The sequence below is a fragment of the Apodemus sylvaticus genome, chromosome 22 (assembly GCF_947179515.1).
Source record: "Apodemus sylvaticus chromosome 22, mApoSyl1.1, whole genome shotgun sequence".
In the NCBI taxonomy this organism is placed as follows: Eukaryota; Metazoa; Chordata; class Mammalia; order Rodentia; family Muridae; genus Apodemus; species Apodemus sylvaticus.
The window spans coordinates 39,166,567-39,193,096 of record NC_067493.1 but is presented as its reverse complement, the minus strand read 5'-3'; the positions used below and the strand labels follow the sequence as shown (position 1 = coordinate 39,193,096).

General features: G+C 44.7%; 1 protein-coding gene across 5 annotated transcripts in view; it reads left to right on the top strand.

The window, feature by feature from the left end:
* The first annotated feature begins 6,414 nt into the window (after positions 1-6,414).
* Positions 6,415-26,530, top strand: part of Rabgef1 (RAB guanine nucleotide exchange factor 1) — a 40,953-nt gene continuing 20,837 nt past the window's right edge. Inside the window, exons 1-3 of one of the 5 annotated variants that reach the window (XM_052168534.1) lie at positions 6,415-6,563; positions 22,179-22,364; positions 24,834-25,000. In XM_052168534.1, coding sequence (XP_052024494.1) covers positions 22,186-22,364; positions 24,834-25,000 — 346 coding nt within the window. In that variant the 5' untranslated portion in view covers positions 6,415-6,563; positions 22,179-22,185. The other 4 variants (XM_052168533.1, XM_052168532.1, XM_052168535.1 and 1 more) reach the window with 4 other exon arrangements.

Below are 26,530 nucleotides of genomic sequence, written 5' to 3'. Positions count from 1 at the left end.
GGACATTGGAAGAAGGAAGATTCACTCTTCCTCGCCTGCTTGCACTAACTTGCCAGCACATCTGTTGGAGCCTACTTCTTCAGGATTCAAGCTTCTACAGAAGACCAGCTGAAACAACTAGCCCCGTGGAACTGAGCAACTACTAGATTCTTGGATTTCCAATCCACAGCTGCCCATTGCTGGACTACAGAATGTAAGTCATCGAAATAAATTCCCTCGATATAGAGAGACATTCCCTAAGTTCTGTGACTCTAGAGAACCCTGACTAATACATATCCCATTTATATTTCTGTTGACCCAGATGTGAATGAAATGGTATACCCAAATTACGTGTTAATATCACTGCTTTCATGGCTACTTAAGAATGGGTTTGCATACTTTACCCTTCTCTCCTGCATCCATCTCCATCATTTTTTCCAATCTTCAGTAGCACCGTTCACCAAAGTCATCTGAACCCCAGCGGTCCTCTCATCCCTACACAAAGTCCATTGTTGACAGCTGCGGCATCTCCTACAGGTAGCTTGAACCCATTCATGTCATCGCCTGTGAAACCTTCCAACTGCATTGCTACAGATACCTCTTGGTTTGGCTGAGCCCCCAGTTACCTCCTGAATTAGCTCCCTTTCCAAATTCTGCAGCCAAATACCTGCCAGGAACAGCTCGCAGGAAGAGGTGCCTATTTTGTCTTATCTCTGGGAAGGTTTAGTTCATCAGCACGGAGAGCTGAAAGTCTTGCTGTGTCATCCTGCCGGGTCTGCACTTTGTACAGACCAGGCTCACCTTAAACTTGCAGCGATCCTCCTGCCTCCACTACCTGACTCCTACATATATACAGGGGTCACACGTGCACCATCCTGCCTAACACAGGTTTTTTTTTCTTTCTTTTTAAGAAAAAATGTATGTATATGAGTGTTTTGCGTGTATGTGTAGGTATGACATGGGTACCTGGTACCTTCAGAAGAGGATGTCAGGTCACCTGAACTGGGGTTACAGATGGTTGAAAGCCACCATTTGGGTTTGGGAATAGAGCATGGGCAGACTGTAGAGGAGCTGTTAGTGCTCAGCCCCTGAGCGGTCTCCCGAGGCTCTTGCTTCCTTTCTTTTCTCCAGCCTGCAACGTCAGACACTCTGAAAGCATTCTCTGTCAGGCCTCCCATCTGCTTTCCAGAGTCAGATTTCAAATTCTTCTACTCAGACCCTCCACTTGCCTAACCGAGGTCCACCCATAAAACTGAGTACTGTCTCTTTACCCCACTTAGTCCACAAGCTTAAGGGGAAATCTCGGGGCTCCAGAGATGGCTCAGCGGCTAGGGGTGTGGGCTTCTCTCTTGAAGAGGACCCAAGTTTGATTCCAGGCACCCACAGTGTTGGGGTCCAGGAACTACCTCACAAACCACACAAACATTGATCTCGGCCAGACAGAGATAGTTTATTGAGCACATGTCCCAGGTCTGATCGACCCGACGAAGGCCAAGCAAGGTCCAAATTCAGAAACTGAATCATGACCCCAAGTTAAGATCCTATAAAGTAGGAACATAACTTTGTTGTACACGTATCCTGTTTCCATTGGTTGGGTTATTCAACCACGGCAGGGGACTTGCCTTGTCTAATATTTCTGACTTAACTTGCCAACCAGGATGTCAGTTACCCTTGTACATGTCTCTTTCTGCCAAGTAGGATGTCAGTTCTCAGGGAAGTCTTGGGAACTTTATTTACTATACCACTACTCAAAGTGGAAGTCATATTCCAAATAGTTTTTTGTTCTAATACAGGTGTCTCTCCTAGGTTGGGGCCATCCCAGGGGCATCTTCTAAAGGCAAATACCATATAAGCTTATACATAGGTGCAGAGTGCTGGTGGGTGGGTGGTTCAGTTCCAAGCTTATTGTGGGGAATAGTACAAAACAGAGCTACTCACTTCTAATGTGATTGGCCTCCAAGGGCACAGAACATAATAGAATATGTAATCAATCTTAGCATTAGAAAGTTTCCTAGTAACAACAAAAAAAAAAACATGATTAAGTTTCCTTATAATGGCATGCTAGCCAGGTGACTGTCACATAGGCCTTAACATTTCACATAGGCCTTAACATTCCATCTAGGCCTTAATATTTTACCTAGAGTCTAGCACATATGAGATTGCTGCTGGTGGCTTCTTAACAGCTCCAGGTGAATCCAGTGCCTCTGGTCACACACACACACACACACACACACACACACACACTTATAAATATCTTGTAAATAGAGGTAAATCTCATCCACAATACACCCCATCAGAAGTATATAGGATTATTTATTTGACCTGGGCATTGTGGCCCAGCTGAGTTAATATAATGTTAACCACCACTGTTCCAGTCTTTCATTCTGCCTGAAGATGCTTTATGTATTCCCTCCTATGTATAGTCCTGGCTATTCTGTAACTCAATCTGCACACCAGGCTGGCCTCGAACTCAGAGAGATACGCCTGCTTCTGACTCCTAAGTCCCGTGATTAAAGGTATGGGCCATCTGGCTAAAATGGCAGTTTTAATCTCTGGTTCAGAGGAATCATGACTGTGTCTTTGGTGGAAGCATCGCTCCCCTTGGAACTAAGACCTCAGGCCAACAGAGCCAAAGGTTGTGAGGGGTAAGAAGCCAAACTTTAATGGCCTGCTCTGAATCCTGTTTTGTTAATTCCCGAGTCCCTGAGTTCTGGCTTTGGAAGAATTAATACATTGCACTAGATGTGATATATGATGCCAATCTCTGTCAAGGACAGGCCTAGAGCCTGTTTGGTGGCCATGCTGATAATCCCAACACGAGAGGTGGAGGCAGGAGGATCAGGATTTCATAGTTAACCTCTGCTATATAATACATTTGAGGCCAGCCTGGGTTATTGTAGATAACTTTTCAGAAAAAATTATGTTTGGGGCAGGGTTTAGGTAAGGTCTTTTCATTGCCATAGCTATCTATAAATCATTTATGTTGCTGTAAATATCCATTATTAAATTCAGTGTCTCAGCAAGCAGGCTCGGATGGCGTGGTTTCTGTGCTCTATTTGGAGCAACATTTGGAGTGAAGAGTCATGCCTTCCCAGGAAAAGTCATGAAACCAACTTCTTATGACCTTCTTTTCCAAGATGATTCTCTACGCTTTCCCCTCCTACCCAACTAGTATTTTAGAACAACAACAAAGGGGAAAAGGGGAAGCCAGTGAGCACAAGTGCAAGATGACACAAGAAGCCGGGCAGTGGTGGAGCACGCCTTTAATCCTAGTGCTTGGGAGGCAGAGGCAAGTCAAGCTCTGTGAGTTCGAAGCCAGCCTGGTCTATAGAGTGCGCTCCAGAAAAGTCAGGATTACACAGATAAACCTTGTCATGAAAAACCAAAAATAAAATATTTTACCTCAGACATTGTAATCCCCAACGACAAGATGGGGGAAGGGACCAGAGAGGTGGCTCATTGGTTAAAAGCACTGGCTGCTAATCCCAGCACTCTGGGAGGCAGAGGCAGGCAGATTTCTGAGTTCAAGGCCAGCCTGGTCTACAGAGTGAGTTCCAGGACAGCCAGGGCTACACAGAGAAACCCTGTCTCGAAAAAACCAAATCCAAAACACCCAAAAACCAAAAAAAAAAAAAAAAAGCACTGGCTGCTCTTACAAAAGACCCAGGTTCGATTCCTAGAACCTTCCTAGGCGTACATAACCTTCTGTAACTCCAGTCCCAGGGGGTCTGATGCCTTCTTTTGGCCTCTGGAGGGCACCGCATGCATGTCATACACAGACATACATGTTGTCAGAACACCTATAAATGTCAACACTAAAATTTAAAACTAGTAGGGGCAATGGATGTTTATGAACAAACACATCCGATTAATCATGTTGGTACTAAGCCAGCATTTTAGGAGCAGATTTTCATTACCGACTGGAGCAAAAGTTACTCAGCCTGATAATTTCCCCTTTATATCTTAACACCAGAATTGGCAGAGGAACGATAAAGGCACGAGGGCAGATTGTTCCGTTAACGGCGCCAATGAGTCAGAATTCCCAGGGTCTATAATCTAGACAGTTCCTTCCCGTGATGACCTTGGATCTATCTGCTTGACCGCCCACCCTTCCTTCCTACAGAGGCAGTGCTGTACTCCAACTCACAATTCTCCTGTTTCAGCCACCGGATGGTCACCAGCTTGTGCTATTAAGGCCAGCTCAAAACTGCAAATCTCACTGGGCAGTGGTGGTGCACGCCTGTAATCCCAGCACTCAGGAAGCAGAGGCAGATGGATTTCTGAGTTCGAGGCCAGCCTGGTCACAGAGTGAGTTCCAGGACAGCCAGGGCTACACAGAGAAACCCTGTCTCAAAAAAACAAAAAACAAACCAACATCAACAACAACAACCCCCCCTGCAAATTGGTTGTTTTGTTCCCTCTCTTCTGCATCGTTTGTCCTCATGGCGCCATCTAATGGAGATTTATTTGTCGGCTCTGCCACCGAGAATGTAACAGTATTTTAAATTTAAAAAAAAAATTTGTTTAGTTTGAGACAGGGTCTCATAGCTGCTCTGGGTGTCCCAGAACTTTCCAGACTAGTCTCAAATCACAGAAATCCTTCTGTATCTACCTCCTGAGTGTTCAGGTAACTTTTTTTTTGTTTGTTTGTTTGTTTTTTGAGACAGGGTTTCTCTGTATAGCCCTGGCTGTCCTGGAACTCGCTCTGTAGACCAGGCTGGCCTCGAACTCAGAAATCCGCCTGCCTCTGCCTCCCAAGTGCTAGTCTTAAAGGCGTGTGCCACCACTGCCCAGCTCAGGTAACTTCAAAAAAGAAGATATTACTGTGTGTGTGTGTGTGTATGTGTGTGTGTGTGTGTGTGTGTACATGTGGGTATATGTATGTGTGCATGCCCTGTGGCACACACTTGGTGGTCAGAGGACAACTTGCAGGAATCAGTTCTCTCCTACCTGGGCTTCAGGGATTGAACTCAGGTCCCCAGGCTTGGTTGAGTGTGTTTACAAGTTCGCCGTGTGGCCCACTCTGTCCCCTAGAATTCAACTCCTCAGCAAAGATACTTTTGTCTTATAATCTGTCTAATAATAGGCACTTAAAAAACCGAGGAGAAGGAATCAATGAATCCCCACTTGTTGTTTAGATTGTAATTCAGGCTGGCGTTTTTGTGACTGCACTTTAACCAGAGATGGCTTCATGTACTGAGCCTGTGGACACAAAACAGCATCACAGTATTTGTAACCAAGTGGGAGTGATTATGCCCCCCCCAGGATTTCCAGATTGTCTTAGATGACACATATTCACAGCAGTAACATGAATTTTTTGTTTGTTTTCTGGATTTGGTTTTTTGGAGACAGGGTTTCTCTGTATAGCCCTGGCTGTCCTGGAACTCACTCCGTAGACCAGGCTAGCCTCGAACTCAGAAATCTGCCTGCCTCTGCCTCCCAGAGTGCTGGGATTACAGGTGTGCACCACCACCGCCCAGCTAACATGAACTTTTAAAAAATAATTTAAGATGGTCTCATGTAGATAAGGCTGTCCTCAGACTCACTATGTAGTTTTGACTCGTGTTTCTCCTGCCTCAGCCTCCCTTGAACTGGGATTCTAAGCATGTACCATCATATCTGTGAACTTGTTACAGTCACTGAGCAAGTCATATGTAAACACAGTTGCTCAACACAAAGGTGGGGCTTAACCGGTAGGGAGTTCGAGCAAAGGCAGGGAATCGCTGCTTTAGGCTCCGGATGTTATCTGTTAACATTCTCTGCTTTTGGATAGGTGTGTGCCCACCAAAGATTTTGCCGGATGGTCAGAAGGATGTTAAGTCTGAGATAGAATGAGTCATAAATGGACATTCAACGGACCTAAAGCAGAGATATGGCTCTATAACATTCCAACTCTCCAAAATCAGCCCCTTAACTCCTGCATCGTCTGCATGTGCTCTCGCTGTGAAGCTATACCCACAACCTTCCTTCTATTTGCCCAGTCTGAGAACACGAGAACCCCTGAACCTCCTGTCTCTACCTCTCCAGGGCTGGGATCACAGCCTATTTGCTATTGGATCAATTTCCTTAAGGTTCTTCCAACTTGAATAGGTTTAAAGTCCTGAGATCTGTGAAGGCAAACCAGGAGTGTTCACTTCTGTGAACTGTGGGCCACCAGAAGTGAACACTTTTTTGTTTTTTGTTTTTTTGGTTTTTTTTTCAGAGCTGAGAGGCAGTCTCATGGATTCTGGGCTGATCATTCGTCGGGCTCATTCTGAATTCTCTCCTCCACTATCCTATTACTTCATCTCCTCCACCCCAACGGTTCTAGGCGCCGGGAGATAACAAAAAGCTAGTGAGGTGGCATCTCAGTCAAGTGGGAGCTTTATCTATCTTTACAGGAAGTCATGTGCTAACTTTTTACCTATCGATTTTTCCCCCTATCTATTCTCTGCTAACTCCTCACAAGGGGAATTTTTTATTTTATTTTGTTTTATTTCCCTCTGGCGGCCGCATTCGCTACGCGCTGGGAAAAGTCTCCTGGTCTCAGACTTTGACGTCCCGTTTCGTGCTCTGAGTGTCCTCGGGGCTCCTGGTCGCCCCAGGTAAGCAGAAGCTGGTAGACCGAATGAAGGATGACAGGGAAACTGAGGCTTCTCGCGAGTCACAGACACGTCAGCGATGGCCTCACTGTCACTCGGTGTCCCCTGCTCTCAGGGACTGTCCCTACAGCGTTTCTCGTAGACAACCTCCTGGACCTTAGCTATCTTTTCCGGCCGGCAGCATCCAGTCCCCGGAAATCCGAAGCGTCACGGAAATGACGCAGCACGTACGCAACGCGCGGGTGCTCGTGGTGCCGGGGGCGGGGCGTGCGGGGGCAGGGGCGGGGCAGGGACCCGACTGACTGAAGCGGCGCTGGGAGCGGCTGTCGGACGCCGGCGGAGCCGCAGACCAGGTTCGGAGGGACGGGGGCTACGGAGGCGCGTTCCCACTCGGAGCGGGACGGCGGCGGCGGTGTCCGGCCGCGCGCTGACCCCGGGCCGCTCCGTTCCGCCTCTCAGCCGGGCGGGCGGGCGCAGAGGGCCAGGCCGCCTGAGCTCTGCTCTCGGCCTCTCCACCTCGGCGGAGTTCTTCACAGCTCGGCGGGACTCGGGCTCACGGGAGGACACGCTCCCCGGTCGTCGGCTGCCGCTCCGATCCCATCCGAGTCCGGAGTTGTTGTGCTTGCAGCCCGGCGGGTCCTACCCGGAGCCCGCGTGGGTCTCGGGGATGGTGCGGCTGCTGTGGCGCGGGGTTTTGAATACTTCTACCGGGTGCTAGAGGCCAAGGTTATGGGTGTCTCTGAATGAGAGGTCCTGAAGCTGAGGCAGGAGGATTGCCACGAGTTTGAGGCCAGCCTCTGCCACTTAGGAAGAACCTCTTATGAAAAAAAAAAAAAACTACTAAAGGCAGTCCCTGATTCCGAGCTGTCTGGAAGGAGCCGAGGGGATGTCCCTCCATCCCTTCGCGGAAGTTATCTCCATAGAGGGAAGCGCCTTGGAGTCTAGGTCATTGGCATCTGGCTGTGTCTCAGAGCTGATGACCAACCTTTGTGGTTGGGAAATGTGTTGCTGGATGTGGTAGGCTCCGTCTGCCTGTGAAGTTTAGATGTGACACTTGGGCAGAAGTTTGCAGCTGTCACCTAGTTTTGTGGTAAGAGCCCCTGTCGTCCCCCCACCCCACCCCCACCCCTGCCTCCTCCTGGAAGTTAGTTAACAGTTGGGCTTTTTAACCTACAAACCGAGAATTACTTTTCAAAGGAAGACCCAACTAGTCACCCACTTCTGAAATCCCAGTATTTGGAAATTGAGGCAGGAACAGTAATCTTGGGAGTTTGACATCAACAGGGCTATGTAGTGAGCTTGAGGCCAGCCCTGTTACTGTGCCGTGGTGGTGCACATCTTTATTCCCAGAATGCAGGAGGCAGAGGCAGGTAGATCTCTATGAGTTTGAACAGGACAGTCAAGGGGGGAGATAATGGGGGTGGGGAGAAAAAGTTTGCTACTTAGTGATGATTGACTTTAAGGTTTACACGTTTTAGATAGGGGCTGTTTAACCTTACTACAACCCCAGTTCCTATTCAGCTTTTGAGAGTTACTGTTTGGGGGATTATTTATTTATTTCGATTTGTATATTTATTTTTGGGACAGGGTCTCACAATACATCTCTGGCTGTGTAGATCAGGCAAGACTCCGAACTTGGAGCAATCCTCCTGCCTGTGCCTCTCAAGTGCTGGGATTGCAGGTGTGGACCACTGCCTTGGCTTGTCTTTCTTTTGGTGTGTGTGTTCACAGTGTGTGCATACGGGGGTCAGAGGCTCGCTAATGTTAGCTCTCTTCCTTGGCTTCGCACTGGCCTTGACTTTCACTGGGGCAGGTTCTTAGTGAACCTGGAACTGGATTTGCCTAGACTGGATAGCTAGCCCCCAAGTTACAGGGAACACCTTTTTGATATGGGAACTGGGGATCTGATTCAGGTTCCCATGCTTGTGTGTGGCAAATACTTTACTTTTGCCATTTCCCCAGCCCCTCTTTTGTTTTTGATGAAATGAAGCTGGAGTTTATTAAGAAACAGTTAAGCACAGGCTTTAGAGGAGGAGACACTTAAAAGGACCTCCAAGACATGTGTGTGGGCTTCTCAAGAGAGTCTGTCTCCAAGATTTACTGGTTCTTGATCAGAGGGTTCAGGTACAGTCAGGATTTGAATTTTTACTTGCTTAAAAACTTTTGGCTAGAGAGTTAGCTCAGTGGTTAAGAGATCTGGCCGCTCTTGTGTGGGATCCTGGTTTGGACGTGGTGGCTGACAACTGTCCAGATCCAGGGGATCTGTGCCCTTCTCCAGTTACACACATGATAGTGGACAGTGGAGATACTTTAAGGGGTAAAATGCTCACCTAGTTTGCACCAAGACCTTGGGTTCTTTCCCTACCATTACAGAGAAAGAAGACAAAAATCTTCCACAGAATTTCTTCATGGTGTGTGCTGGGCTAGAGCGCTGAGGATCAGAACACAGGCCAACCTTGTGACGTGTGGAGGATGGAAGAAGGGACTAGGAAATACCTTCCCCGAGTGTTGAAAAATGTGTAAATCAGTTCAAACCAACAAGCTGGGATGGGAATTTTGGAGGAACGTGAGTGTGTATTGGGGAGCAGAGACCAGGAGAAGAGACCACCCAGCTTACATGAAGAATGTTGGAGGGCAGAGATGCTGAGGTGTGGGGCTTTTCTGTGCTGGTACACACACAGAGAGGCTGCTGTGTGGTTGAAGATGATTGTGTCCAAGGTAGTTCTGGGGTTCTGGTTAGGTACTGTCTTGCCTGGCTGTCTTTTCTTGTGATTAAGCATTTGAGTTGGATTGTGTACTCATTTACTAAGATAGACTCCCTCTTAAATTCCCAATAACAGGAAATCTACTTTTATCTCTGCACTCTCAATTCATATTGGGTATTTATGGGTTCCATGAGTACTTGCTGACTGCATGAGAGTAATAATCCCTGGACTTCTCCCAGTTTTTGGCTAGATACCATAGGATTTTAAATCTTGACTGTGTACATTTAAATTTTGGTACTGGTTTTATTGGCTGTCAGATAAGCATCTCTAGAAGAGATATCTGCAGCCAACACCTATATATCAGTAGAAACACTGCCAAAGTGCCTTTCTTAGCCTGATAATAAAGTCACCCCGAAAAAAATGAGAGTGTCATGGAAAAGGCCAACTATTTTGGGAATCTTGCCCAATGCTCACAATACTCTAAGAAGTAGTGGGTACAGGGGGAACCACTATTGACCCTATCACATTGATTATTTAACTGGTATTTTCTAATGTTTGAATAAAATTCCCAAAACACTTTAAGAAGAGGCTGTGTTCTAGCAAACCTGCAAGCCCAGCTCCTCAGGAGGCTGAAGCAGAGGATTGCCAGTGTAGGCTACCCTGAGCAACTTGCAGTTAAAGTTGCAGGAGAAGGTCTGGGCTGTCATTCACTGGTGGGGCACCTAACATGCCCCACTTTGAAGGCTGCCTTTATTTATTTATTTATTTATTTATTTATTTATTTATTTATTTATAGTTATATGTGCTCTGTGTATTTGTGTGTGGGTACGAGCAATTGAGGTACCCTTAAAGACCAGGGGAGGCTATTGGATCCCCTGATGTGGTGCTGGGAATTAGACTTGGGTGTTCTAAGAGAGCAGCAGTAGATGCTCTTAACGCCTGAGCTATCTCTCCAGCCCCATGCCTGTTTTCAGAGATTTCTGTTTTTAATGAAACTTTTCCCACGGGGTAGGAAGTATAACTTTGCTTGTATAAGAGAAGTTTTCCTTGTTTTCAGTAGCATACTTTACAGGCTTACATTCATCAGGACAGCCAATTATGGTGATTATGATCAGTTAATTAGATGTAACAGAAGTCATAAATTATGATCAGAGGGATAAGCCTCGTCCATCTGAGTAGGAAGCAGACAATATACACCCACTGAGCTGGGGTTCCTGGGCTGCTTACTGCGAGTGTGTGGAGCGCATGCTCGGCAAGTACTGTACCCCTGACCTTCCTTCCCTGCCCCAAGTCATACGCCTTTATTCCCAAATGATTGGGAGGAGATTGTTAAAGGATCTGAAACAAGAATGTAGCCAGAGCCTTGCGGGTTCTAAGCGAGGTGTGATCCTTTGCCAGGCTCAGGACAGCCAAGGTGGAATTGAGTGAACTCTTGTGTTTGTTTGTTTGTTTGTTTGTTTGTTTTTTAATGTTTTGTTTTTTTGAGACTGTGTCTTTCTATGTAGCTCTGGTTGTCCTGGAACTCACTGTGTAGACCCGGCATGTGCCGCCAAACCCCATCCTGAGTAAAATCTGTGGACCACTTTTCAAGTGGGTCTGCCGAGTCACCATTCAACATAGTCATTGTAATCGAATTTGTGGTCTTTTAAGATTAAATGTGGGGACTAAAAATTAAAAATGGGGTGAGAGCTGGAGAGATGGCTTAGTGGTTAAGAGAACTTGCTAATCTTGGAGAGGACTTGGGTTTACATCCCAGCACCCATATGGCAGCTCACAGCAACTGTAACTCCAATGCTAGAGAATCTCATCTCTTTTGGCCTTGGTACGCACCAGGCACACTTGTGGTGCACATGCACACATGCAGGCAAACATTCATAGATACAGGAAGAAACCTTTAAAAGCTAAAAATGGGTCTAAAGATATTTTTGTAACTAATTAGTTTGTATGTATGTGTGTGTGTGCCCATGCACCCGTGCAAATGCATGCTCAGGGCTTGTGTAGAGGTCAGAGGACAAACCATGGTGGTTGGTTTCCTCCTTCCCGTATGAGTCCTTGGTGGCCACACTCAAATTGTTAGGCTTGGTGAGCAGGCGTGTTTGCTCAATGAGCCATCTGCCCAGCCCTGAAAGAAAAATGAGGGTTGTTATTTTTCTAGAGAATAAAAATAAGCTGTGATTTTTAAAGTTTTGCATGAACTTTAAACTTTTTTTAAGAGTGGAACACTAGATGCAGAGTCCTTCATCAGCTTCTGGTTTTTCTACCCCTCCCAACACTGCTGTTCATCAGACAGAGGGAAGGGTGTGCTTTCAGATGCCTGCTCATGTGGTATTAGTTAGCATCTGAACTTGGGTATTTTAGCACGGAGGTAGCTCTGATAAAAGTACTTATTTGTATTACTATATTTTAGTAGCCTAAAAAGTACTAATGTTCTGTATATGAAAATTTGTGCTGATCTTGTTTATTTTTATTCTTTTTGTTAGTTTGGGGTAGGTCAGTGTGGCCTTGAACTCAGTAGATCTGTAGCACAGGCTGACCTCAGTGATCTGCCTGTCTTTGCCTCACTGGTATGAAGGCGTGTGCCCCCACATTTGACTTTTTTAAAAAAATTTTTTGGTAATTTCTCTTTCTATTTCTTTTTCTTTTCTTTCTTTCTTTTTTTTGAAAGTGTAGTGTAAAATAATGCCTTTCATGTTACCTTTTCATCATGTCTCATTGTACTTTGCTCATAATTTGGGGAATTTTTATATAGGTTGTATTTATAATTTTCTATGCTTTCAAGTTAAAAGTATATAATGACAGTGTTTTATTTTTTAAGTTCCTCTATAATAGCGTATAGAATGTTCTAATTTTAGGCATACAGTTTACTAAAGCAGTTTCTTTTCTTTAGATGGCACTTCGGAGCATATTTAAAACATGCCTTTAAAGATTGAGCTCAAAATGTTTATTAGTGGATGAAACCCTGTTTGTGTTATGCTATAGTTTTCCTAAGTAGAGCACAGCTCTCGTACCACATCTTGTCCCAGAAAGGATTCCTAATGGCTTGTAAGGGCTTGTCCACCCTGCCGCTGGTAACGCACAGGGAGATGAGTGGCTCAGTGATTGAGAGTAGACAGAGAGTGAGGGGCTCAAGGACCAGCTGTGTACCAAGTGCTTGGCTGACGTCTGAAGGGTCCAGTCCAGAGCTACAAGGGTGGCTTTGCTCGTTAGTAGCCAGTGGAGAAAGGAGTATAATGGTTTTGTAGCCTTGAAAGGTAATCAGAAACTCCTCAGCTCAGTCCTTTAACTTCCGCATGCCTTTTGGAAGGGCTGTGTGCTCTGTTGTGTGTTAGCTGACCCGCTCCTGGTCTTGTGATCCAAGAGTTTCGATCTTACAGTTCAATCAAGGGTCTGTTTCAGTTGACTAAGATAAGCTTGTACAGCCTCTTACTACCTTCGAGTATTTTTCCTGCTTTTACTTTGAACTTGTGTTGTCTGGAAAAATGCCTTGAATAGATTATTTTATGTTGTTGGACAGTCAGAATCACGTGCATTTTTGTGTGCGTGCGTGCATGCGTGCGTGCGTGCCTCGGATGGTTGGAAAAGGTTGAGATGGGCAGCAGATGGGCTGAAAGGATAGCAGTGAGTGAGGATTCCTCTCTGGATGCAGGTTTGAGGTTCTAGCTTCAGCACAGAGCATTAGCTTGAAAAGGCCTTGCACAGGCTTTCTGTTTAAGGTCAGTAACAGTAGTGAAGATTTCTAGAGTGCCAGCATGGTTGGCACAGCCAGGAGACTATTCTTATTTATCCTTAATAAACAGTCAGTGGGACTGTCCCTGTCGATGTTGTTTTTTTAAATGTGCCCCAAAGAATGAGTTGGACCCGTGGCCAAAGCTTTGGCTACAATAGGATAATGCAAATGAGAATTATAAAAACAGAAAGAATTGAAGGCAAAAGAGATAGATGGACTAGAATTCACCACAGGCCTGGTGTGCAGTGCTTGCAGTATTTTCATCATGTGCACAGGCCCCTGACCTTCATCCTCAGCAGTGCATTAAAGAGAAGAAAGAGGAAAAACCCAAAGTTCTTTATAGTAAATATGCTTAGATGATATGTTTGCCTTCTGTGTAGCAAATTACGTTTGAGTCTGCGAAAATTTGTTAGCTGCTGCACTTGGAGCTTAAGGTGGCGAGTGTGTAGTTTGTGGGAGGGTTTCAGGTACTGTCCAGCCATGGATGGATCATTTTTAATACCATTGGTGAGATTTGGATGGTAGCATGCTTTCATATCCAGATGCTAACCACTTATCTCCTAGAATACTTTACTATGTTATTACCTGTCCTACAAACTAGAATGCATTATGTCAGAGATAACATGAAGTAGTCTATTTAGCCATATATTTTTTATATGTTTTGTGGTCCTGCGGGTCAAACTCAGTACTTAGTACTTTTTATGCAAGTGCTATACCTCTGCATTATACTCTTAGCCACACACACACACACACACACACACACCTTTATTCCATTTTTTTCTAATTTCTTTTTTTAAAGTCTGTATAAGGGTGTGTTTGCCTATATGTATGTGCACGCAGTGCCTGAGGAGGCCAGAAGATACTGGATCCTCTGGAGCTGCAGTTACACCACGTGGGTGCCCGGAACAGAACCAGGTGGGTCCTCTGCAAGATCAGCAAGTGCTCTTAACCACTGAGTCATCTCTTCAGCTCCCTGGAAGAACTTTAAAAAAGAAAAAACTTATTTTTACATGTCCGGGTGTGTGTGTGTGTGTGTGTGTGCTTGTGAGTTCTAGAAATCGAACTGAAATTATCAGGCTTATACTGCAAATGCCTTCACCTGCTGAGACAGCTCTCTAGCCTCTAATAACTTCTTAAAGAATTTATAGCCTTTTTGACAAAGGTTTTGCTAGCTCTTTCAAGATGCCTATAGGCTCGTTTGGCTCCCTCCCTCCCTCCCTCCCTCCCTCCCTCCCTTCCTCCCTCCCTCCCTCCCTCCCTCCCTCCCTCCCTCCCTCCCTCCGTTCCCTTTTTCCTTTCATTGTCTTTCTTTCCTTTTTGAGACAGTGTCGTTCATATCCCATCCACCTATTTACTGTGTAGCTGAGGATGACCTTGAACTCCTGATCCTCCTGCCTTGACTTGGGTGCAAGTATCCTAGGCACAAGACACCACATGCAGTTTGTGGTGCTGTGGATGGAACCCTGGGCTTCCTCCATGCCTGGCAAGCACTCATCAACTGTTGTCTCCCTAGCCCCAAGCTTTGATTTTTATCTCTTCGTAACTTTCCTCTATCTCCTCCATCACATATTCTGGGTGCTCTGCCTTTCCCTGAAGTCACCTCATCACACATCGTTTTCTAGGATCTGGACCCCTATTAAGGCGCTTCCAAAGCCTTTGGTTGCATTTATGATGGTGCTTTAACCTTGATGTCTCGCACTGTTTCTAGATTTTCAGTTCCCAGCAGGAGGTTGGCACAGGCTTCTGTCACACTCAGAAAAGGGCACTGCAGGCTGGAGAGATGGCTCAGCTCTTATGAGCACTGGCTCATCTTCTCTAGGACTTGGGTTCAATTCCCAGCATCCACATGGTGGTTTACAGCTACCTGTAACTCTAGCTCTAGAAAGCCTATCCTCTTCTAGCTTCTGTGATGTATAGGCATATGTGTAGACAGAACACTCCTATTGGATAAAATAAAAAATAATTAACAAAGAAAATGGCTAGTACTGCTGGTGCTTTCTTTGTAGCTGTGGTTTCCAAGGTGGTTCCCATTAGCATCGCCCAGGCCTTGGATAAACTCAGATTCTCAGACCTTGTGACTCAGAAGTGTTTGAGAAAAGGTGAAATGGCTAGAGCAGAACTAAGTCAGCTAGAGCTGGAGCTAACCCCCTGTGGTGAAACCTTCTGCATTACAAAGTGCTGCTGCCCAGGGGGAGCCAAGTCTGTTGCTCTGGTAAGCAGAGAGCACCTCTGTTTGAGTGCTGGCTGCTTCTCTGGAAGAATCTTGAAACAGGGCGACAGTTGGCCAGCATAGGTGGATTATTTCGAGCGTGCTGAAGTTCGGCCCTAACTTTGCTCAAGGGAAGAGGCTGTGGCTGGGCACAGCAGAGGATGCTGTTTGGAAGGCCTGAAGAACCTGCTCCACTAGCTCAGTTCACTCCCTGAATTGTGTCCCGTGGGTTTGATGATCTTTGGGGATTACTTAGACTGGGTAGTGTTTACATGCATACTGTTTTGTAACAGTTAACACAGAAACTCAGATGTCAGTTGTCTTCATGAAATACTCCTTTTAGAAGGAATGTGTATAATGAGGGAAGTTGTTAAAACCGGTACACAAAAGGCCATCCAGAGACTGCCCCACCTGGGGATCCATCCCATAGACAGTCACCACACCCAGCTGTTGTGGACGCCAGCAAGTGCTTGCTGACAGGAGCCTGATATAGCTGTCTCCTGAGGCTCTGCCAGTGCCTGACAAATGCAGAGGTGGGTGCTCTCAGCCAACCATCGGACTGAGCACAGGGTCCCCAATGAAGCAGCTAGAGAAGGAACCCAAGGAGATGAAGGGGTTTGCAGCCCCGTAGGAGGAATAACAATATGAACCAACCATTACCAGCAGCGCTCCCAGGGACTAAACCAAAGAGTACACATGGAGGGACCCATGGCTCCAGCCGCATATGTAGCAGAGGATGGCCTTGTCGGACATCATTGAGAGGAGAGACCCTTGGTTCTGTGAAGGCTCTACCCCACAGTGTAGGGGAATGCCAAGACAGGGAAGGGGGAGTGGGTGAAGAGCAGGGGGAGGGGGAATGGGATAGGGGGTTTTCGGAGGGGATAGGAAGAAAGAAGATAACATTTGAAATGTAAATAAAGAAAATATCTAATTTTTTTTTAAAAAAAAAAGGGTACACAGATTCAAATGCCATGTCTTTGTGTGATGGTGCCCTCATACATAAAAGAAGGCTAAAAGATAATTCAAGCTAGGTGGTGGTAGTGGTGCATGTCTTTAATTTTAGCTCTTGAGAGGCAGGCAGATCTCTGAGTTCAAGGTCAGCCTGGTCTACAGAGTGAGTTCCAAGACGGCCAGGGCTACACAGAGAAACCCCCCCACCCCCTCAAAAAAGGATAATTCAAAAAGAGCACCTGGGGAATCAAAGGGAAAATTTAGAGATATAGACACCGGAGCAGAAAGTATCAGTGGTTAAATTATTTGAAAAAAATATGCATGGTAAGGAATATCAGTAAGTCCGGGCGGTGGTGGCGCACGCCTGTAATCCCAGCACTCTGTGAGGCAGAGGCAGGCGGATTTCTGAGTTCAAGGCCAGCCTGGTTTACAGAGTGAGTTCCAGAACAGCCAGGGCTACACAGAGAAATCCTGTCTTGAAAAACCAAAAAAAACCCAAAAACCCAAAAACCAAAAAACAAAAAGAATATCAGGTACTGAAGAGACGGCTCAGTAGTTAAGAGCATGTACTGCTGTTACAGAGAACATTTAGCACCCATGGCACAGGACACCCCCCCTACACCCCACCCCCACACACATCACATAACTAAAAATAAATTTGAAGACAAATAGCAGTAACATTGGCTAACTATTGATTGACAAAAACTGAAGTTTTCTAACTTGCTTCTGAGGCTGTGGGATGTCAGTTCCCTTATCCTATGAGTGGGATGGTAGGCAGGCAGGCAGGCAGACACCGCCTTTTCAAAATGTCAAGTGCATGTGCTAGGACTTTCCCTTTGCGTTTCCAGGAGGCTGCTCCAGTTTGCAAAGAACCTGCCCAAGTCCTTGTCCTGCACAGCTGCCAGCCAACCTCAGGCTTTTTGCTACTATCTCTGTATACTAAAATATCTCATCGTCACATGTAAATGGTATTTTCCATTCTTCTTTTTGCCTACCTATTTTGGTCACAGGTGAGGCCGTTTTTAAAACTAGATGGACATTTAAATTTGTGTATTCAAATTTCACTTCCTTCTTGATTTTCCTGTAGCTTCTAGGTATAGAAGTTTCATAAATATCTAATGTGAGATCTGTCATCCTTTGTTTAAGTTGTACCAGCTGTGGTGTGGACATCTGTCAATCCCATCGTGTGGGAGACTGAGTCAGGACTGCAGGCCAGCTTGGGTTACATAGTGTGATAAATTGAAAACTGTCCTCTTATTAAAAAAGAAAAGAGAAAAGCTGGCTGTGGTGGCACACACATTGGTCCCAGCAGAGGCAGGTATTGCTCTGAGTTCATTAATTATGTGCATATATGCTTGTCTGTGCACACAAGTGCAGATGCCCCAGAGTGGAGAGGAGAGCGGGGATCCCCTGCAACGGGGCTTCCAGGGGGCCATGAGCTTCTGTGTGGGCGCTGGGCATCAACCCCAGCGTCTCTACAAGAGCAGCCACTGAGTCACCGCTCTACCCTCTTAACAGGTTTTTCCAGTTATTTTGAGATATGTCAGATCACTGTCTAGTTATTCACAACTGTTGACTTAAAACATTCCTTTCTCCTCCTTCCCTTAATATTATGTGTTATGGTATATTAGGATTCATTTGGGAGTTTTGTATTTTTTAGTGATTTGTCTAAGTTCAGACAGTTTAACTAGTATGCAGAAAAAAAATTCAGCAAATTAATTTAGAAAATTAAACACTGTCTTGTTTATTGTTGCTGGTGAAATATGGGATCATTTTGCTGAGTCCCAAAAAGCCTTGAGAATTCTGTCCTCTGTAGTAAACGTACAGATTTTGGAGCCTATGTCATTTTACTAATGTTTTGTATTTTACTCAATGACATTGTATGTCTTTTACCATTAACGTTTTCTTGATTTCTATAGTTTTGTCTTCTGTGGTTCAGGCTGATCTTGAACATGGAATCTTCCTAGCGCCTTAGCTTCCCAGGTTCTAGGAGTATAGCTGTATCTGTGACCATTGCTTTTATATCAGTGTTTTTACATTGGCCACATACTTTTCCAATTAAAATATTTCCTAGATGTTTTTGCATATTGATAGTACTGTGAAATATTTTATATCTCATTATACATCTTATTATCAAAGTAGTTGTTAGAGTTCCATAGATTCTATGTACACACACAGGGCTTGTTTCTTAAACATGGGTCATTGGTGTAAGCAGCATGGTGGTGGTGTATGCCTTTAATCCCAGAACTTGAGAGACAGAGGCAGGTGGATCTCTGAGTTCGTCTACAGAGAGAGCTCCTTGGCAGCCTGGGAGAAACAGAGAAACCCTGTCTCAGAAAACAAAGCAAAACGAGTAGTTATTCAGTATTACTAGTGTTTCTTCCTTTGGGGTCTTGGCTATATCCTGCCCATGTTAAACATTAAGATCCACAGAGCTTTTGTTTATGGTAGTGGCCCACGTGACTGTCAGTGTGGGAATGTTGAATCAATGAGTAGGAACTCTTAAGAATATACTGGATTGTGGCTCCCACCTATATAGCCAGTACTCAGGATGCTTGAGGCAGGAGGATTGCTATGAGTTTGATCTCAGTATGGACCTCAGAGTCAGACCCTCTCAGAAAACCAGACCAATGAAAAAGAAGCTATTAGCAGTCAGCTGGACTATTTACATCCCCTTCAGAGTGTACAGGATGCCGTTGTCAGTGTAACGTCCATGCCTACTTAGTTCTGATAGGTGTGGGTGATGCCCCTTGCTGGTGTAGTTTTTGTTTGTTTTTGTTTCTGGCAGTGCAGGGGCTTGAATCCAGGGCTTGAGTAATTTAGGTAAGTGCTCTATCACAGAGCTGTACCCCAGCCCCATCTGATGGCTGCTTGTATTGCTTTAACGGCTGAAGGTGTAAATGGCTTCCTATATACTGATTGCTGGAAATGTTAAGGACAGTGAAGGACTGGAACTTTCACTCTGCTTATAAGTAGCAAGTGAGCCTGCCAAAGTTGATGGATACAGGCAGAAGACTTGAGTCTCCTGTATCAGAAACAAAGGGACCCACTATTCAGGATATCAGCAGAATAGACTCTGTGTCACAGTGAGTGCATTTGCCTCACAAGTCTCATGCAGGCAGAGTCAGAGCTAAGGAGTCCAAGATTAAGGATCCCAGATTTCATGACCTTACTAGTCTGTTGACTGTTACAGGGAGGGACATGGTGTACTCATTTGACTGCACGGTAAACAGCCTCTCCCACTGTTCTGGGAAAAGGCACTTTTCTCTGTTTTCTTTTTTCATTTTATTTGCTTTATCTGTATATTTGTGGATGTATCTTATATCATATGTAGAGGTCAGAAGGCAACTTGCTGGAGTTTGTTCTCTCTTTACACCACTTCAGACCCAGGGATTGAATTCAGTTTGTCAGGCGCCAGCAGGCTCCTTTACCTGCTGAGTCATCTTGCCAGCCCCAGCCCATCCAGGGTCACAGCATGTAGCTCTAAATGGCATAGAACATGTCTTGTAGACCAGTCTGGCCTGCCTCTACAGCCCAAGTGCTGGGAGTAAGGTGTGTCCTAGCACATCTGGCAAATATATTTTTGAAAAATAAGATGGATAACATTGAAGAAAGCAGTCTATCCGCACACACATGTGTACCTATACCTATCTACACACTCATATAAACACATACATATACCATACACACATAAAATAGATAAAATTCCCACCCTATATATGTGCCAAAGAATGCACTGAGCTTCAGGCCTTCAGATCTTTTCTGGGGCCACTTCATGTTGCCTTTGTATACACAGGTTCTGCCCCTCAAAACCAACGTCCCACTGACTAGAGAGGTTTGAGCACACTCTAGCTGAATAGTAAGGTGTGCAGACATGAGGTAAACCTTAGAAGGAAACATAACACAAAGCCAAAAGCAGATCTCAGATATGAGTGGGTGCAGAGAAAACGACCTGAGATTTCAAGCTCACATTTTGGCTAACCCAACTGGCAGCAAATTCCAGGGATCTCCCTGTCTCTGTGCCCCAGCACTAAATCTATATATTGCCATTCCCAGCTTTTAGGTGATGTTGAGGATTGAAATGAGGCCCTTATGCTTGTGTAACAGTTACTTCATCTACTGAGCCATTTCCACAGGATCGGTTTTTTTTTTTTCTTTCTTTCTTTCTTTCTTTTTTTTTTTTCTGAGACAGGGTTTCTCTGTGTAGCCCTGACTGTCCTGGAACTCACTTTGTAGACCAGGCTGGCCTCAAACTCAGAAATCCGCCTGCATCTGCCTCCTAAGTGCTGGAATTAAAGGTGTGTGCCACCACTGCCTGGCCCACAGGACCAGTTTTAATCAATCTTTACAGTCGTTTTGGATATTGTCTTCATTTCACTATAATCTTTTAATGATTGTAACAAAACACATGAACTAAGAACTTATAAGAAATAAAGGTAGGAAAAAAAAAAAAGAAATAAAGGTAGGTGTCATGACTGGCAGCAAAAACTTGAAGAGGTGGGAATGTAAACTCGATTCAGTTTAACTGACTTAGTAATCCAGGCTGGATCAAACTTCAGGAGTCTGATACTTGGTAGTTTATTGCCTTGCATACTTAAACATAGTACAATTTGGAAAAAGGTTTCCTGGTGTAATGCAATTCCTGGTACACAGGAGGCATAATTATAATGAAACTCATCCAAAAGTACATGTCATTTCTTCCAAGAAGATAGGTTCTAGAGATGGCTACCTGCATTAGCTAGGAACTAGGGGTGATCTGGCACAGTTTCTGTCACACATTTAGCATAGAGGTCATTTGGGTTATTAGCCACCTCTGGTCCTGGTTGTGGGAGCTTGGTATGGCCTGGTCCTATAGATAATACAGATTACCAGGCTATTCACCTCTGATTCCCAGCATTCTGAATGGAACAAAAGGCTGTATAATGGATAGGTGTTCCTATCAACACTTCCAGTGAGTGTATATTTATGTTTAAGGTGGCTTTCTCAGCTGTCTGAAATGATGTCTCGTTATGGTTTTGATTTATTCCAATACTTCCATGTGTTTTCTGACTATTAAATATTTATTTCTAGATAAGGTTTCACTCTGTAAGCTAGGTGGGCCTCGAACTTGCAGTCTTCCTGTCTCAGACTGATGGAATTACAGGCATTTGCCAACATTCTTGATCTTATTTAGTCTTGTTTGTTTGTTTTTTGAGACAGGGTCTCATGAAGTATTTTTAGGTGACCTAGAACTCAAAGAGATGCACCTGCTTCTGTCTTCTGAGTGATAGGATTACAGGCATGCACTGCCACCTCCAGCTTGTTAGACAGTATATAAAGTATATTTTATTAATCTTGTGTGTGTATTTATATGCCACCACACATGGAGGCCAGTGAACAACATTCGGGGAGTTGTTTTTCTATCTCTCATGTAGGTCTCGGGGTTCAAACTCAGCTCATTAGCCATGGTGACAGGAAGCTGACAAACCTTCTTGGCCCCACCCACTTTCTGGTGTGTTCTTTGAGACAAGGTCTTATGTCTGTTGGACACTTTTGTGTATTGTACCTTGTTATTGGGTTGTCAGTGTTCTTTTGGTATTTGGGGTTTAACCTTTTCTGCAGAGGTTGGCAATGACTTCTGTTCTGTAGGCAGCCTCTTTACTCGGTTGATTGCTTTGTTTGTTGTGTAGAAGTTGCTGTTGTACCACTTGTCTGTTCTTGTTCTTCTGTTTCCTGTGCTTTTGGATTTGAAGAAGTCCTTGCCAGTGTCAGGAAGCTTTTCTTCGCTTTATGCTTAGGTCTTTAATCCAGTATTAGTCTCTTAAGGTGCTCTGTGTATTTTGGGCCTCAGATGAAGTCTTACTTTACTATGATTCTACTTGAATTTTTCGTGTTTAACTTTAGTTTTTCTACTTTCTTCTCTCCTTCTGTTCTCCCCTTATGGTTTAAAGATCTCAGACTCATTTGTATTTTGCTTCATAAGTGTTGTATTTTAATAGTATGGAAGCATATTAATTTTCAATGCCTTCTCACTCCTTGGTGATCAGGAAGAAGATGAGCCTGAAGTCCGAACGCAGGGGAATTCATGTGGATCAATCTGAGCTCCTGTGCAAGAAAGGATGCGGTTACTACGGCAACCCTGCCTGGCAGGGTTTCTGCTCCAAGTGCTGGAGGGAGGAGTACCACAAGGCCCGGCAGAAGCAGATCCAGGAGGACTGGGAACTAGCAGAACGGTAAATGACCTCACAGGCTATGTGGAGGTGGGGTGTGGTCACCAGGACACAATCAGGTACACAACCTGCCATGCCCAGGCATGCTTGTCTAGAATCCTAGTCATCCTATAGACCTGCTGTGGATGTCACCACTGTAGAACCTTCTCAGACCTTTCTTCCAGTGGAGTTTTCTGTCCTGTGTTCTAAAGACAGTTGGTTTCCACTTTGCTCTAGGAATTATCTTGCTGGATAATAATATTTTGTGTAGCTCTCAAATAGGGAAAAGAACTACACCCCCTCACACACACCCCTGATTTTCAGTGCTGATGATTGAACCCAGACATTCTGGGTGTGAACTCTGCCTGTGAATCTGTCCCAGCAGGTCTACTTCTTCCTTTGTTTATAAAAGATTTTTTAAAAAAGACTTACTATTTTATGCTTATGAATGTTTGGCCTGTAGTATGTATGTATGTATGTATGTATGTATGTATGTATGGATGGATGTATGTATGTATGTTTGTAATATGTGTGTCTAGTGCCTGTGGGAGTCAAAAGAGAGGGTCATTCAATCTCCAGGAAATAGAGTTATTTGTGACCTTGTGGCATCCTGGGAATTGAACCTTGGTTCTCTGCAGAGCAAGTGCTCTAAACTTTGGAGCAAACTCTTCCGTACCATTGAAAGATTTATCTGTGTGTCTATATGTCATGTGTGTGGGGACCTGCAGAGGCTGGATGTGGGAGTCAGTTCCCTGGAGCTGGGGGTTACAGGTGAATTTGGGATCTTTTAATATGGGCTTTGGAGACTAAACTCTGCTCTCTGATTGTCTCTCCAGCCTGGTGTGTGTGTGTGTGTGTGTGTGTGTGTGTGTGTGTGTGTGTGTGTTAGAGGAGTTTGAGCCTGAACAGCTGAGTTGAACCAGAGTTCAGAAAGAACTGGGAAAAGGTAAGCTTATTCAAAAGCAAGTCTCAGAGGCTGAAGACATTCTAGACCTAGCTTAAGAAGGCTAGAAGCTTCCAGGACTAGCCTAGGTTAGAGTAAGCCTCCCAGACAACATTTACAACAGGCCAATAAAAGTTACTTTTACAGGTCCTCTGCAAAACAGTATGTGCTCCTGACCGCTGAGCCATCTCTCCAGCCCTATAACTCACACACACATTTATATATTACATAATGTTTATATTTTAAAATTATCTAGTTTTGTGAGAGGAGTTTTCTCCATGTATGGAGGCCAGAGGTTTTGTTCGTTCCTCCGGATGGGTTTGGGAATTGCGTTTAGGTCATCAGACTTGGTGGCAGGTGTCCTTATTCAACCTGCTGAGCCACCTTGCTGGTGCTGTAAGAATTTTGAGGCAGGACTTTTCTCTGTATCCCAAGCTGACTTCAAACTGTGTCATCAAGGGTGACCTTGGATATTTTTGCCTTTACCTTCCAAATGGTGGGAGCACAGGGTGTGCCACCATGTATGCACTGCTGGGGACTGAACTCAGGGACTTGAGAGTGCTAGGCAACTTAGCTATATCCTAAGCCTTTAATGCTTTAGGATACATTTCTTTCTACACTTTTTTTTTTTAATTTGGTTTTTAGAGACAGGGTTTCTCTGTGTAGTCCTGGCTGTCCTGGAACTCACTTTGTAGACCAGGCTGCCCTCGAACTCAGAAATCCGCCTGCCTCTGCCTCCCAAGTGCTGGGATTAAAGGTGTGCGCCACCCCTGCCTCGCTCTTTCTACACTTTTAAAGACTTATTTGTATGTGTATGATGCCAGCATGCATATAAGTGCAGCACACATGTTCAGTAGCTGAGGAGACGAGAAGAGGGTCAGATGTCTAGAGCTGGAGCTACAGGAGGCTGTGAGCCGCCATGTGCATGCTGGGAACCAAACGAGGTCCTCTGTAGGTGCAGCAGGTGCTTCTGAACTAACTGTCTGTCCAGCTCCTGCACTGATTAATGGTATGTGTGAGTGTGCAAATGCCACAGCCCTTGTGTGGAGGGAAGAGGACAACTTCAGTGGTCACTTCTTTCCTCCTATCCTTTGAGCTCCTGGATTAAACTCAGGAGGGCAGGCTGGTGACAAGTGTCTTCACACACTGAGCCATCCCACCAGCACTCCTCAGCCCTGTTTCTTAATATGGTCATTTGAGATAGGGTCTCAGTCTGTAACCCAGGTCGCCCTCAAACTCAGTGATAATTCTTCCCGGCCTCCCAGATGCTGAGACTATAGGTGTAAAATATGTTTGTTTGGTTATTTTTTATTTTTTGTTTTGTTTTGTTTTGGGGGGGTACTGGGAATCAAAGCTATATATTGAAATCTTCACTAGGTATAGAATTTCATCTTATAATAGCTATGTACCTGAGATCTCAGATCCTCTTGGTATATTTAGTTTCTGTTTATAAAGTCAGATCTTTCTCAGTAATTTGAACAAGATCTTTTAGACCCTGGGAAAACCTGGGGAGGATCCAGATCGTTCACAGTCTTCCCCCTGGATTTCAGACTTCAGCGGGAGGAGGAAGAGGCCTTCGCCAGCAGCCAAAGCAGCCAAGGAGCCCAGTCTCTCACCTTCTCTAAGTTTGAGGAGAAGAAAACCAATGAGAAAACCCGCAAGGTCACCACAGTGAAGAAGTTCTTCAGTGCCTCTTCCAGGGCTGGATCCAAGAAGGGTAATTTTCTCTTTTCTTCTTCCGTCGCTGAATGAGCTGTAGACTGGATCCAGAGGGCAGGTGGGCTCAGCCTGTCACTTCTGTAAGCCCAAGAGAGTTCCATTCCGGATTACCATGGAGGTCAAGTCTGATGGCCAGGCCATACGGGAAATAATATTCTCTTTGATTTGAAGACACTGTTTCCTTGTGTTTTTAAAGAAGCTTTTTATTCCACAGGAGACCTAAAAAGAACTGAACTGTGTAGTTCTGTTAGTGAAGCTCTCCATTCTCCTCCACACTGCGTATCACTTACTGGTGATAGTTTTGTTTTATATTTTTTATGCCTTTATTTTTTCTGATTCTTGTTTGTTTACCTTGTGTAATACCTACTCTGTCAATAGGAGAAGTGGCTGTTTCTAAACTTGAAAGTCACCTGAGAGACTTTCTCTCTTAAAGCTTATTTCCTATGCTATTAGAAAACAGACAGGAGAAGGCTCAGCTGGGGCTCTTAAGCATTTTCTTGTGGATGGTTTTGTGTTTGTTCATCTTATTTAAGAATGTTATTTGTGTGGATGTTTTGTTTGCTTCTATGTCTGTGTATCTCTGTGTGCTTAGTGCCCTCAGAGGCCAGAAATGGGTGTCAGATGCCCTGGAACTGCAGTTACAGATGGTTGTGAGGTGCCATGTAGGTTCTGGGAATTGAACTTGGGACTTCAATAACCGACTGTTAAGAGCAGTCAGTGCTCTTAACCCCTGAGCCATCTTTCCAGCCTCCCCCTTATTTTTTTGAAGCAGTTTCTTAGACCTCCCTGATTCAACTGGATGTGCTGGCTGTTGAAACTCAGGATCTTCTTGTCTCTGACCCCCTAAGTGGGATTATAGCTTCTGTCACTATGCCCAGCTTTTGTGTGAATTCTGAGAATTAGACTGAGGTCCTCATGCTATGCTTTGTTGATGAGCATTTCCTAGCTCCTTTATCTACCTTTTTTCTCATTAAAAAATGTTTTTAGGGAGGCTGTAGAGAATGCTCAGTGGTTAAGAGCACTGACTGTTCTTTTAGAGGTCCTGAGTTCAATTCCTAGCTCACAACCATCTGTAATGGGATCAAATTTCCTCTTCTGGTGTGTCTGAAGAGAGTGACAGTGTACTCACATATGTAAAATATATAAATAAATCTTTAAAAAAATGTTTTTAGGCTGGGCAGTGGTGGTGCATATCTTCAATCCTAGCACTTAGGAGACAGAAGCAGGTGGATCTCTGAATTCAAAGACAGCCTGGCTACACAGGAAAAGCCTGTCTCATAAAAACCCAAAATTTTAAGAAAGCTGTGTGTATCTATCTTATGTGAGTGCAAGTACTTGAAGAGACAAGAGGAGTGGAATCTGGAGCTGGAGATACGGGTAGTTGTGAGTTTTCTGATGTGGGTGTTGGGAATTGAACTCAGGTCCTCTGGAAGAGCAGTAGTTGCTCTTAACCACCTCGGCTCTCTTCAGCCCTCATCTGCTTCTTAAAATGATACTTAAGGGCTGGACAGATAGCTTAGTAGTTAGG